Here is a 14,904-nt window from a genome sequence, read left to right on the forward strand (position 1 = left end):
CTTTGAATTTCATATCATCACATAGATTAGATATTAATTTGCATCCAAATTTGGGGGTTTTATGACTAATATAGTCTGATGTTCCTCTGAATCCTCCCACAATTGGGCCTGTGGTTCATCCAGCACATTTTACTCAGATAAACCTAATAAAAGATTTAGGATTTTACAAATTCATAGTTTATGGGATTTATAATTCACATGACAAACTTTGGGAGCTGAAGAACGGTATTTTCAAGAGGTATCTTCACTAGAATATTTACAACACAGGGTCAAAGCTGACGTGTTATATTGGGCTGGAACAATCTGACGTCATTCTCCGCCCTCGCTGTAAGCGGACATGACGTCATAACCAACGCATTTGACTCGTCTTGGATCTAAGCGCGGTCTATTGGAATTTACTAGAAACATTGTTTTTTTCTCTCTTGCGTGTGAGGTAATATACTTAGAAATTACTTTGGCGTGTTTAATATCTGTTTTAAGTGAACATGAATCCGACTGAGCGTTTAGTAGTTTAAAAAAGGACAAAATAATGTCCAGGCTACTCAGTTAGCTGATAGTGGGGCTAGCTGGCTAACCTCTAAGCGGTAATATTACAGAAAAATATATTTAGGTAAATTAAAATGATATGTTTAGGATAGACTGAGAGTGGTTAGTTAAGCAAGCATGAAATACGCTGATTTTTGGCACTGGAGTGCGAGAAGTAACTTACCTCACTAGTGATGCTGAATGTTTTGAAATGTGACTGAATCATTATATTGCTGACATTAATTTCAGGTTTGGTGTTGATCGGTGGTCTGAGTTTTCATGGCTGCACCTGCACTGCAACAGCCCAGTTATCTTCTGGTTAGTGCTAGATTCAGCTGTTTTTATATTATATTATATTTCTCTGTCTAACCTTTGTGTCTTGCTGCCTGCAGGCCAATTTAAAGGCAGACTGGACCAATAAACCTCTTCATCAAAGATGTCACGAGTTGAGCAAAATCATAGACGATTACCCTGCAAAGGTACAGTTATCTGATTTCTATTACATGCACACATGCATTTACAGTGTTTTCATACACTTTATAACCATTGCGAGTTCTTATTTTTGAACCCAACACAGGCAGCCTTTTTTTGTTAGATCATCAGAACAATCTGTTGAGGCAAATGCGCCGTTGCCCATGTATTAGAGTTAAAACAGAGATTCGTCTTCTTGGCACATTGCTCTGGACCAGCTGCTGTCCTGCTGGCGCCGCTTCCCCTCACCCTGACTCGACTCAGTGCTGTCTGAATGAATGATGTTTGTTTAGTGTTGAACTCTGTGACTTCCTTTCTCAGATTCATTTGACAGTTGCCTGTTTCTTGCTTCATTTGTTGGCTAAGTCCCTTGTGACTGTGAGGCCTTGGATTGCTTCAAGGATGGCATGCATGCGCCTCTGCTCTTTGTATTAAGTAAGCCATGAAAGTCTTATTTGTGTTTATATGACATGTATTTGATTAGGAGCTGCATGCAATCTTTCCCTGGTTGGTGGAGAGTGTGTTCGGGAGCCTGGATGGAATCCTTAGTGGCTGGAACCTGAGGTTTCTGCAGGCTCGCTCGGCAGAGTACAACATTGCCATGGACTTCCTGGACCCAAGGTTATTTTTATTTTGTTTGTTTTGTATTATTTTGTGTTATTCAGTATTGTGACTAGAATTACCACTGTTTTTCAGACTACAAATCATACTATCATTCAAAATTATAATTTTATTTATTTATTTTTTGTAAAGAAATAAATGCTTTTATTAAGTGATGATGCATTAAATTGATCAAAGTGACATTAAAGACATTTGTAATGTTATTAAATTTCTATTTCAAATAAATGCTGTTCTTTTGAACTTTCTGTTCATCTAACAATCCTGAAAAAAGGAAGACTATTAGACTGAAGACTATTAATGGCAGCTTTGCCATCATAGGAATCAATTACAAATTGAAATATAATTTAAAAAAAATATATTAAAATAGTTACTTCCTTTCTAATAATATTTTACAAAATTTCCATTTTTACTGTTAAAATAGATGCAGCCTTAGTGGGCACAAGTGCTTTTTGAAAATATTAAATACTCTTACCGATCGAAACTTTTGAATGGCAGTATAGATATTGAACTGTTGCTCTGTTGTATTTGAATTTTAAATATTTATTCCACAGTGGTGCTATGATGAAATGTGTGTACAAACTACAAGCTGAGGAGTACAAGTATGAGTTTCCAGTCAGTTATCTGCCGGTAAGTATATTCATTTAGGTTTTTGTGCATCACCCCTCGCGTTATTATCCGTGTCTGCATTAATTTGTATTTTGCTTGCACAGGGTCCTATAAAGTCATCCATTCATGCTGGGGTTCTGCCAGACTGCCCTCTGTTTCACAATAAAATCCAGTTCCCCACGTCAGGCCTTCTATTGCTCAGTACGTCTTGGCTTTTTACAACCGAACTTTTGTATTATGCTATAAATTTTATTATATAACTTATTATAACTATTACAAAGCTGTTTCATCACTGTCTTTCTCTCACATAACATATCTGGTTTTAATCTTTCGCAGATCCTTTTGAATATTATATGTTCAGCTTTGCCTCCAGTCTCATTGCACCAAAGGTAAAAGCTCTTCCGCTGTCATTTTGCAAGAACAAATGTACTGTTTACTTGATTTTCACACCCTGATGGATTACAGGATTTTATTGGCTCGTTATAAGTTCATTTAAATGTTGTTTAATAACCTTTTCAGAACTACCCTCCAGGGCAGCATGGGAGTTGCTCAGATAGCGCATACTTTGTGCTTGTCGACACCTACCTCAAGTACTTTCTCCCTACAGAGGGCAATGTGCCTCCATCACCTTTCTCGGACCCCAGGGGAACTGTGGCCTCTCCTGCTCCAAGGTATCACGATGTCATTTAAAAGACTCTTTTCTCAGCAAATAAGCTCCAGTTTTATATGGTTTTATATACTTCCTGTCCTAGGTCTCCCAGTGTTCCTTATGTTGGATATGGTGGTCACAGCACTAGTTTGTTGAAGCGTCATATTACCCATCAGCCCTCAGTCAACGCTGACCCTGCTGCTCAAGAGATCTGGAGATCAGAGACACTATTGCAGGTAACACATGTTAACTTATGTCATTTGTGATGAGTGTTCTTCATGTTTTGGCATGAACTTCATGGTTGTGTGTGTTTCTAAAGGTGTTTGTGGAAATGTGGCTCCATCACTATTCTCTGGAGATGTACCAGAAGCTGCAATCTCCTCAGGTGAAGGTAAGAATGTGTTACAGGCCCTCAGACCTACACACTCCCGTTCTCCTCTGCGCACGGCTGGCTGGCTCCATCCCTTCACCCTGCACTGCATAGGGGCTGCTGCACAACACCCACCCTGACTCTTGCACTTCCTCTCCCTCTGTGAATGACACACATGTGCTCTGTTTACAAATAAACCCCTTGTCTTTCATAGCTACAGTGTCAATATTTGCATTTTTGGAAGCTTTGGGTAATTGAAAATATGGGAATTTTATTTTAGGTCTATTCTGTTATAGATGGCCTCAATGTATGGCTAACAGATATTGTCTAAAAACCCCAAAGTTTTGCCCTTTAAAGCTGGGACTGAATCTGACCTAGTCCTCCACGTTTCCACAAATTTGTTATTGCCAGTGCTGTTAAACTGCTGTTATTTATTTGATAAAATTAATAGGAATTTTTAAATCACATTTTAAGTGAATGCTGCTTAAATTAACAAGAAATAACCATTTCTGAGATATTAGTAGTGGTTATAAAATTAATTAAATAAAAAAGAAAATATTTTATATAAACCAGTCAATCATTGCAGTTAACCCAGCTTTTTTCATTCATTTTCTTTCTAAAAGAAATCAAGTTTTTTTTTTTTTTTTTTCTTGTGAATATATTTTTGGGAGTTTTCTAATTAATCCAGTTATCAGCTTCATTTCAGATTTGCGCAAGCTCTTGATTTTAAATGCTAACTGAACATTAATGTCTTTTGTAGCTGGTTGTGGGTACTTCATCCTCTCAATCCAATGCATTTTAACCATATTGCTGATGTATTTCATGTGATTTTGGTCATGTTGAAGCTTACTGAGGCCCCCTAGTGGTTTCTGACCCTTCAGTTGAGAACTGTTTGTGTAGAACATGAATTTCCCATTGAATTATATTTCCTCTGTGCTCAAGGACTTAGTTAAAATCAAACCAACGTTATATGGCTGCTAAACATAGAATGGGATAAAAGAGAGCTTTTTAATTCATGTTTACTTTGTTCTCTGTTGTTTGATGATTTGGGCAGAACAAGCATTGTACACACTGGGCATGTGATTGAAGTGGTCGAGTTATTGCTTCATGTTTGATTCTGCATGATGCAGCCCGCTGGCTCCTTGATACGTCTTCTGTCTTTGTTCTTTGGCTGTGGGGTGTATGCAAGCTTTCGCTGTCTCTGGCTTCCGAGTCTATTTCCCTGTCCGTGTGTTATTTACAGTCAGTATATCAGTGCAAGTCTCCCTCCAGTCAGCCCAGAGCATATTAAGTCTGGCATCATTTATTTAACATCTTTGTGCTGAAGATTATGAACTGGAAGTCACCGGTTTACTGAGGATTAGAGAAATGGTTCACCCAAAACATAAACATTATTTAATCACCCTCATGTTCTGAACCTTTATGCTGTTATTTTTCCTATGCAAAAAAAGAAAAAAAATAATTAATATACCACACTGTTCAAAAGTTCAGGGTTGGTAAGATTTTATTTTCATTAAGGCTGTATTTATTTGATGAAGAAAAATACAATGAAACATTTAATATTGTGAAATTACCATGAAGTTATATTTTATATGAACTATATATGTAAAATTTCCATACTATGAACACTATGTATAATAGTTTAATGATTTGGAATGAAATGAGGATGAGTAAATAACAACATCATTTTTGGGGGGTTAACTGTTTAACTCTAATATAATTATAAATATAATTATAAATATGTAATTCCATTTGCATGGACTGAATTTATTTAGCAAAAATCAATAATTTGTCTGAAAAAGAGTAAATCAGTGACTCCTATCAGTGTTTCATGGTGAAAACTTTAAAGATGCAGTGTCTCCTTTTCTGCTTTCATGAGCTCCATTTGGTTTTATTTGAAATGATAGCGATTTGACAAAACGGCAAAGCCAAAGGTAATATGACATACAAACATCATCAAACTGACACTCACCTGAGAATCAAGGCACAGATTACAATAATGTTCCTTGGTTGCCTTGACTACATTTTCCAGGCTTCCTGAGGCAAACAATTTGACAGTTTTCTCTGTAGTTTATACTCTAGTTAGCGTCATTCCTAAATTTGTTTTGCTTTAGAAAATGTCAGTACCAGAAAAGCAATTTTCTCTGTAATTTTCATAAGAATATATCCTTTGGCATATTTTCATCATACATGCAGTTAGAAAATCAAAGCATGCCACTTAACATTACACTAGAGGTTCACAAGTGATGAGAAAAGGACAACTGCATCATCTTCATGTTCATTGCATTTCTCTTTTGTGGTCAATATCGATTTGTCTCTTTCTTTCCTTTTGTACACCCCCATTTCGGTTCTGACTATGTCCAACTATTTTTCTTGGATTGCACTCTGTCCTTTTTTCCTTTCTATTCTCATGTTCACTGCCCTGCTCCTCTTCCCTTTTCTTCCTTTCCTCCCCCCACTGTGTTCCTCTCTTCCGTCTCCCCTCCCCTCCACCCGTTTGTGATGGGTCCTTTAGCTGGCGTTGTTGCAGTACCGCCTCAGTATGTCCAGCATGCTGTGCCAACCCCCCGCCCCACCAGGCTCTGGGACCCTCCACACATACCAAGTACTTTTACCTTTTCATTCAGTTCCACGGGCTTCCTGGAGGTAACCTAAGATTAGATAGGAGTTAGACTAGGGGTTGGTTTTAACACTAAAGATTTAGGCAAGTCTTAAGTTGGGAGATTTGGTCTGATTATAATGTGTGATTGAATTAATGTGACTAATAATTAGTCTTGTGATTTACTAAATTATTAGGATATTGTGAGAGCTTGTAAATGTGAGAAATGTGTCTCTCTCTCTTTTTTTTAAAAGCATGTCTATTTTTATGTAGATTTTAACCCATTTTATGTGATTGAGTCTTTTTATTTATCTTGATCTTTTTGGGGTGTTTGTTCTTGTGCTTTCAACTATGCAAACACTACTGCACTGCACTACACAGAATATGCAGGGTGTTCCGTTTTTGCAGTTTTGTTACCACATTTATCTTCTAAATTAACATTAAATTTTAACAAAAGCTACATCTGTATCTTAGCCTTTTATTAATTATATATATGAACTGTAGCAAAACCAGTGTGAGAGGGGAAAAAAACATTTTATCAATATTTATGTGTGGTTTTATTTGAAGAAGTTGTATGAAATTTATAAGAACATTGATGCATAGCAGTACTACTCTATTGAAATCAGTGGATTAAATCAATGAACTTCTCTGTCACTGCATTAAATGTCAGAGAAACCGAATAATACCAGGTAAAAATGGGGTCTCAGATGTTATTAATACTCTTAAAAATCTGACTTGTGTTTGGACAATTTCTTAGGAGCCCTTTACGCCTTCAGAGGAGCACGTCCTTGTTGTGCGTCTCCTGGTCAAGCATCTGCATGCCTTCTCCAGCAGCCTGAAGCAGGAGTCAATCTCCTCCTCACCCTCTGCCCACTCCCACAGCAGTCCAATGGAAGAGCTCAAGCGGTGGGTTTTTATAGCCTGCAAGCCTCTGTCACCTCACCTAAAGAATCAGGCAATAGAACTAAAACATCTGTAAATCTAAGCTGGCATGTCGTAAAGAGGAGCTATTCAACCGATCAGGCACCGGGGACTTGATTGAGCTGTCTTCTGTTTTACTGCACTGTCAATAACCCTCCACTCTCTGTCTCCCTTAGTGTGGTGGTACAGAGGTTTGTCCAGCAAAAGCTGTATGTCTTCCTACAACACTGCTTTGGTCACTGGCCTTTGGACGCCTCATTCAGAGCGGTAAATGTCCTTGAGTGCACCCCGATGTTTGGAGCCTACTTTTATATGTTGGCAATAAACATTATGCGCTGTTCAAAACATAGTGAGGGCTAAATGGATGTGTTAAATTTAATGCGATGTGTTTTTGTTGTTTAGGTACTAGAGACATGGCTTAGTTACATTCAGCCCTGGAGATACACTGGAGAAAAAAACATGCAAGCAGACATCCAGAACCGAACCGTTCCCGACAAATGGTATTTTTTTATATTAGGTGCTTGTTAAAAGATTACATGCACTACTATTCAATAGTTAATACTTTTATTCTTCAGGAATGCATTAAATTGATCAAAAGTGACAGTAAAAACAATTATATATATATTCAACGTGATTCAGATCAGTGTTTACCAACAGGGTCTTTGTCATTCACAGGGCCTCATTTGTGCAGGAGAATCTGCTTATGTACACTAAGCTTTTCCAGGGCTTCTTGAATCGAGCCATGCGCACAGACTTGGTTAATGCCAAAAACGCCCTGATGGTCTTTAGGGTCTCCAAAGTCTTTGTTCAACCAAACCTGTCAGAGATGATCCAGAAGGGTAAGTGAGAAAGATTTTATTGTGATATGATAATAATGCTTTATTATGAGAATTTGAATCTCTAGCCGAGCAGTTATTCTTGGAGCCAGAGCATGCCATCCTGCAACGACAGAACCGTGTCTTCCTGACACCTTCACATGGTGGCAGCTTCCTCTCTTCTCGTCAGCCAGTGGGGACAGACAGCGTCTTCAAAGTCAAAAGTCATGTTTATAGCCTGGAAGGGCAAGACTGCCAGTACAACCTGATGTTTGGTCCTGATCTACGGAAGAATGTAAGCTGACAGTTAATTCTAGATTTAATTAGTGCTAAAATCAGAGTTGAGCAGTCATGTTATCATGAAAGGTGTTAAAACAGAAAAGGATATTATAGACCATGATATCTTCTGTCAATTCCAGGTGTTAAAGCTCATGCAGATTATCGCCCAAGCCCGACAGACAGCTAAACGGATATCAGATCATTCCACTGAAATGGCTGCAAACAACTCTTTTCTCTCATGGTTTGGCGTTGGCTCTTCAGATCATAACAACACCTTTACCGGAGGAGAGATGGACGATATGGGAGAGGGTATGAGGAAAACTCATGAGTTCCTGGACAAAGCCCTGGACTACCTGTGTCAGATATTCCGGGTTAGTCTATAACTGCTTTTATTTAGGATGTATGTCTGTGTGGGTTTACGCCAGGTGCTTCGGTTTCCTTCCACAGCCCAAAGACATGCAGGTTAGGTTAATTGAACATTCTAAAATTGTCCCTGGATGTGTGTGTAAAGACCAGATTTGTGTATGGATCGACTTGTGTATGGATTAACTGGTTCTCGCCATGAATATAGCCATAGATGCTGGATTGGCATTAAGAAAGAAATAAACAAACAAACATTTAGGATATATGTCATAAGTTACCATTCAAAAGTTTGGAAATGGTTACATTTTTTAAAATGTATTTGAAAGTCCCACCAAAGCTTCAATTATGTGATCAAAAATACAATAAAAACAATAATAATGTAATTTATTCCTGTGAAGGCAAAGCTGAATTTTTAGCAGACATTACTTCAGACTTTAGTGTCACATGATCCTTCAGAATTGTAGTGATGCTCATTGTAATAGTGGAAAATGGGATTCTTTGATTAATTGAATGAACCGCATTCATTTTGAAATATAAACATTATAAATGTCATTACCATCACTTATGATCAATTTAATGTCTGTGCTTATTTTAAGTGTCAGTTCACCCACAACTGAAAACTGTCTTTGATTACTCTCCCTCATGTAAATCCTAACCCATAATACTTTTTCATTGGTACACAAATTAAGATATTTTTGATAAAATCTGAGAGCTTTCTAAACCCTGCATAGAAAGCTACGCAACTACCACGTTCAAGGCCAAGAAACGTAGTTAGGACATCGTTAAAATAGTCCATATGACATCAGTAGTTCAACTGTAATTTTATGAAGCTACAAGAATACTTTTTGTGCGTAAAGAAAACAGAAATAATGACTTTATTCAATAATTTCTTCTCTTCAGTGTCAGTCTTCACTGTGCAACAGTACCACAACTGATGTCACACATACTATTTTAACAATGTGTTACTGTTTACTATATTTCTGGGCCTTGGATGTGTCCTTGCGTTGCGGTCTATGCAGGGTCAGAAAGCTCTCGGATTTCAGCAGAAATATCTTAATTTGTGTTCTGAAAAGGAATGAAGGTCTTACAGGTTTGAAACAACATGACAATGAGTATTTAATGACAGAATTTTAATTTTTGAGGGTCCTATCACTTTAAGTATTAATTTCTTTCAAAAAAATAAATCTTTCTTTCAGACCTCAATCTTTTGAACAGTAATGCATATTTTTATTTAAATGGTTAATTCTTTTCTTTACATACAGTTGAATGCAGGGCAGCTGTCTCAGCTGATGGACAATGTGGCATCTGTAGATGATGAAGGGGCATCTAAACAACTGCCAGACTGCATCCCAAGTGAAAATGGCCTTGTTTTAACAGACCTGGGCAGGTTGCAGGTGAGTTTTAGTGGGCCGATCTTCTTCAACATATTCATTTTGCCAGTCATAACAGTAATATTCTACAAATTCGATTTCATATTTTTTCAGATCATCAATGGTCTTCGCAGATTTGAAATTGAATATCATGGAGATCCAGAGCTTCAGCCTATCAGGAGTTATGAAAATGCTTTTTTGGTTCGACTGATGTTTCAGATCTCATCCTTTATTAATGCAAGAGTAAGAATATCACTTAGCCTACAGTTTCATCCGAAAATGAACTTCATTATGGTCATTAATGTATTCTTTTCATGTGTTTCACTTTAATCAAATGTGACCATATTGGTTGTGTCCTATAGTTTGGAGACCACATGGAGGCGCTGTGTTCTCGACAGGACCTCCTGGGCAGTATAGGACGACACTACCTGAGCAGTTCCTCAAAAGTGGCAGAGCAACGGTGGAAGAGTCCGGTGACGCGGCGGATGAGGGATCATCCTCAGCGAGCCCGTCTCAGCTTGCGGGTGCTGGCGGCCTGTTGTAGCACTCTTCTTATTCTTCTTGTTCTATGTGTTGTTTTTGCTATTGTGTTTTTGTGCTCTCTCCAGCACTGGACTTGTTCTCATCGTCAGCTTTCTATATGAGCTCCTGTTGAATTTCTTTCATAAAAAACTAAAGACTCAGTAAAGGAAGATTCATGATGCCTTTTTTTATATTTTATTTTTTTAATGTCAATACTAAACTGCTAAGCGACCTGTTCTCATGAAGGTTTTTATCTACAGTATTTGCACTGCAAGTGTATTGGTACATTTAATGGCAAAAATTGAACGGGGAAAGTCGTATCTAAAGCACAGTGTGTGTGTGTGTGTGTTTTTAAATCAATGTGAGGTAGTTAATCCAGCTTTTCATTCATTAAGTTCATTTATAATAGTGTGTTTTTGCCAATGTGACTGTCTGAACAATCTAAAGTTTGCACTTAACTGACTGCATTTCATTAAAAGGACATAATGAATGTTTAATTTGTGTACTAATGATGGAATGAAGTATTGAATTGACTTTGTTAAATCTGTTATATCCCAGCAGTATTAGAGGAAGTAGTACTGTTACTATAGCAGCCACTACAATATTAAAAGTTCCAGTGGGAGAGAAAGGAGTGTACAGTTTTTTTAAAAAACAAATCAGCTCTTTCTATGACAACGTGTAAAGGCACGTTTAGGATTTTGGGTGTAACACGAGTTATGACGCAACGTAGTGGTGATACGTCATCCTCGTGAGTAGACGTATGTGACGTAGTGCCGCACCGAGGGACCACAAGAAATGGATACACGCGTAGCTTCGCTGCAAAGGAATATTGACTTCTTACAAAAGCAGCATAAAGAAACTCTGGAGAAATTACACGGTGAAATAGATATTTTAAAACGGGAAAATAAAGGTAAATTCATGTTGCATTCCCTTACATGTTACAAAAATAATGTTTGGGCCTTTTGCTGAACGATACATTCAGGAGACAACTAAGTGTGCTTGTATTATATGTAAACTAGTGTGCAACAATTATATATACGTGTCTTGAACTTCATAGATAGTATTTGTCCGTGTACTTTAAACAAACTTTATTCATCTTATTTGACGTAATTCACAGAAAATGTGACTAGATTATTTAATAATGTTGCCTTTTTTGCTGTTGTAATCTCTCTACTTGCCTAATTTTATCAGTTTAAGTCATAGTTCACCCAATTCTGTCATTTACTCACACTTATGTTGTTAAGACCTGTAGAAATTTCTTTTGAAATACAAATGAAATGTTAGGCGGAATGAAAGGGTCAGTCTCCATTCACTTTCACTGTAAATAAAGTTGTCGAGAAAGTGAATGGAGACTCGGGCTGTAATCTCTTTTTCAGTGATTAAAAGACTTGCAGGTTTGAAGCAACACGAGAGGGAGTAAATGAAGACAGAATGTGCATTTTGATGTTTAGTGAGGATGGGGTGTATGTATCAGAGCTGATACTCTAGTACAGGTTGCCTGGTGACGTCGAGTTGAATGAGGAAGATGAAATAATGGCGTTTGTCACTTCTGTGGGTGGCGAAGTATCAGTTTACTCAGACAAACGTTTCGGTTTGACGTCTGTCAAAAGGAGATTTGTTTAATCAAATGTAAAGGTATTTTGCTTACAACGTGAAATAAATAACAGTTTTAAGTTTCAAGATTGTTTTACATAATTACTGTTAATATTTTAAAAAGCAATTAAATATACCATAAGGTATTTTATGTACTGATATGCTTTTGTAAATGTAATAATTTTAGAATATAAATCAGTATCTTTAAACGTATTCCCACTGTAACAACTTATCCCATATAATGGACATTGTCACAAAAAGTGACTGTCCTGTACATAAGTGGAAATAGTTCATTAGGTTTCTGGTTGTCTGTGCTTCAAGATATGACATTAATGACTTCCAAAAAAAATCTATAAAGTAAAAAGCGTGACATCTAGCCCTGGTATTTTAATGTGACATACATTAAATTTGATATATCATATGATGCAGTGAGATTCAGGCAGAAAAAGTCTTTCAATAAATTTGTAGTTTATTCAAATATAAAATTATAAATGATGACCATAACAGAAAATAAACTGAGTTTAATCTGTAAAATCATAACACTCCAAAATATCTTAGAGATCACCAAGTTGTCTAAATAATTTGAGGATCTAAGTATCTGAGTATAATAAGCTTCAAAAGACAAAGACCTTTGCAGCATGAGCTCAAAAGAAGAAAGAAGCTATATACAGGTACACGCAGCTATATAATGTTGTGTATAAGTTTATTTTGGTGTTTAAAATTTAATTTTGGTAATTGTGTTTTAATTGTGTTAATTGCTCATTGACTGAAGTAGTTTAAGTCTTTGGTTCTTTTAATTGTGATGATTTTGGCTCACATTTAACAAAAACTCACCAATAAAATAGAAAGATTATACAATTATATTTGTTTTCCATTTGAATATATTTTAAAATGTAATATAGTCCTTTGATTTCAAAGCTGAATTTTTAGCATCATTACTCCAGTCACACATTGCTGCTCAAAAACGTTTATTATTTTTATGTTGAAAAAAGCTGAGTAGAAGTATTTCAGGTTTCTTTGATGAATGGAAAGTTCAGAAGAACAGTATTTATCTGAAATAGAAATCTTTTGTAATAAATGTCTTTATCATCGCGTTTGATCAATTTAAAGCTTCCTTGCTAAATAAAAGTATTAATTTCTATCATTTAAACTGACTGCAGTTATACTGACTCCAAGCTTTTGAATGGTAGTGTACAGTGTTAAAAAAGCTTTTTATTTCTGGATCTTTCTATTCATCAGATAATCCTGAAAAAAAATACTCAACTGTTTTAAATACTGATAATAAAAATAATACAAATAAATGTTTCTTAAACAGCAAATCAGCATATTAGAATGATTTCTGAAGGATCATGTGACACTGAAGACTAGAGTAATGATGCTGAAAATTTAGTTTTGATCCCAATAATAAATTACATTTTAAAATATATTCAAATAGAAAGCTGTTCATTTAAATCATAAAAATATTTTACAATATTACTGCTTCTACTGTATTTTGGATCAAAATACAGTGAGCAGAAGAGAATAATTTAAAAACAAAATGTAAAAAATCTTACTGGTAGTGTTTAAGTAACATTAGAGTAATATAAATATGAAGAGTAACAATAAAAATAATTTAAAAAGAGTTTATAATGTGTAATAATGAATATGAAAATTAAAAAGTTAAGAAAAATATAACAATATTGAAAATTTGCATACACCATCATAAACTAAACATCATTCTCCATTGTGTATTTTTATGTAATTATGTGGTTACAGAGCTGCAGTATAAGCTGATAATGGAGCTTCCAAAGTCGAGCAGTAAAGGTTGAGTGACACTTGTGTCCTCTCTCACATCTTCTCAAACAATACCATTGGACAGATGTATGATTGGTACACGTCTAACTTGCACCAAAATTCCACGACAGGATCCAGCCGGAGAATCTGTAAGCACACAGACAGCAACGAGATCCAGAGAGACAGAAAGAACTATGTGGAACAGACTTTGGAGGAAACCTGCTCACCACACGCCACAGAGATCAGGTGCTTACAAAACTGCATATCAAATTTAATGTAATTTAACCTAATATTATTTTTTGTATTTTTTAAAATAAAATTATTATTCAGTTACATTATTATGAAGAATGGGATACATAAATTAGTGACATTCTTCTTATACCTACAGCAGTCATTTACAATGTAGAGAAACCAGATCAAATTTCCTCACCACCGACAGAACAGACAATCCTTCAGAAGCCAAAGCAGGGTTCATCACTTCTCTACAGCCTCTGATGATCCAGTGTCGTCCATCTCAGGCCCCTCGACCTCCCTCCCTACAGGAATGTGAGCTCCTCATTCGTCAGCTGTACAACGCTAACACCCTGCAGTCCCAGGAGGTGAGATCATACATTTCTTAATGCCTTTCAATATATTACATAATCCATTTTAATTTGTCTTCTCTCAGATCCAACGTGTGAAAGCCGCTCTCAAAGACATTGTATTCAACAAGAAAATAACTGCAGAGAATTACATTTTGACCAAGGCATATCTTCATGGTAAAAGGTAATTTCAAAATCAAAAACCCCAAAATCAAAGGAAAATAAGAAAACTGCAAGAATATATATATATATATATATATATATATATATATATATATATATATATATATATATATATATATATATATACACACCAGTATATATTTTCCAGTGATTGATTTTAAGTTTTATTGTAAACATGAATAAATGTACAATTATTTACTTTAAATTACAAAAAAAAGTTATACTTTAAAATGTATCTATATACATTATGGTAAAAAGATAAGAGTGACTTCACATAAAGTTAAAGCAAATATAATATCATTTTCCGATATATATTCAGATGGCCTTTTAACCCTTTACCTTCTTTTGGCAGAGCTGACGAATCAGACACATTTCCTCAGATTTCTCTCCAAACACTGCCTAAAGGACTGTAAGTCATTGCTTGTAAATATCTGTATATAGCATGCATCAACCTGACTGACATAAACAGTTCAGTTTTGGAGATATGAACCTTTGCTCTGTTACTATTTGAACAGACCTGTGTCTCAGGCTAGTAAAGCAGAGAAAGTGATCCTCCCTGCCCTCAAACAGCCCCTCAATAACATAGCAGACAGACACAGGAGGGCTCGGGCTGTGCAGAGACGTCGTCTACAGAGGACTATGTGCTGAAGGACCAGTCATGTG

At 36.1% G+C, this 14,904-nt stretch overlaps 2 protein-coding genes across 4 annotated transcripts; both read left to right on the top strand.

The window, feature by feature from the left end:
* The first annotated feature begins 283 nt into the window (after positions 1-283).
* LOC109060619 (sphingomyelin phosphodiesterase 4) lies at positions 284-10,608 on the top strand. Its single transcript, XM_019077775.2, is given in 21 exon segments — positions 284-433; positions 775-843; positions 918-1,004; positions 1,481-1,617; positions 2,169-2,244; positions 2,328-2,424; positions 2,560-2,612; positions 2,743-2,894; positions 2,976-3,108; positions 3,192-3,263; positions 5,758-5,847; positions 6,599-6,747; positions 6,939-7,029; positions 7,165-7,262; positions 7,438-7,601; positions 7,667-7,872; positions 7,997-8,227; positions 9,482-9,613; positions 9,704-9,832; positions 9,952-10,155; positions 10,157-10,608. Coding segments are annotated over 20 exon segments (2,460 nt in total). The 5' UTR covers positions 284-433; positions 775-804; the 3' UTR covers positions 10,277-10,608.
* Positions 10,609-10,745: 137 nt separating this feature from the next.
* Positions 10,746-14,898, top strand: LOC109060621 (coiled-coil domain-containing protein 74B-like). Of its 3 annotated transcripts, none has more exons than XM_019077777.2 (7): positions 10,746-11,021; positions 13,460-13,507; positions 13,609-13,723; positions 13,866-14,076; positions 14,145-14,242; positions 14,594-14,650; positions 14,757-14,898. In XM_019077777.2, the coding sequence occupies exons 1-7, from the start codon at positions 10,907-10,909 to the stop codon at positions 14,887-14,889; spliced, it is 777 nt and encodes a 258-aa protein (XP_018933322.2). In that variant the 5' UTR covers positions 10,746-10,906; the 3' UTR covers positions 14,890-14,898. The 3 variants fall into 3 exon arrangements, with proteins under 3 accessions (XP_018933322.2, XP_018933323.2, XP_042604426.1); XM_019077778.2 differs by having other exon boundaries at positions 13,869-14,076; XM_042748492.1 differs by lacking the exon at positions 13,460-13,507.
* The last annotated feature ends 6 nt before the right edge of the window (positions 14,899-14,904 follow it).

Source organism: Cyprinus carpio, chromosome B21 (genome assembly GCF_018340385.1).
Source record: "Cyprinus carpio isolate SPL01 chromosome B21, ASM1834038v1, whole genome shotgun sequence".
In the NCBI taxonomy this organism is placed as follows: Eukaryota; Metazoa; Chordata; class Actinopteri; order Cypriniformes; family Cyprinidae; genus Cyprinus; species Cyprinus carpio.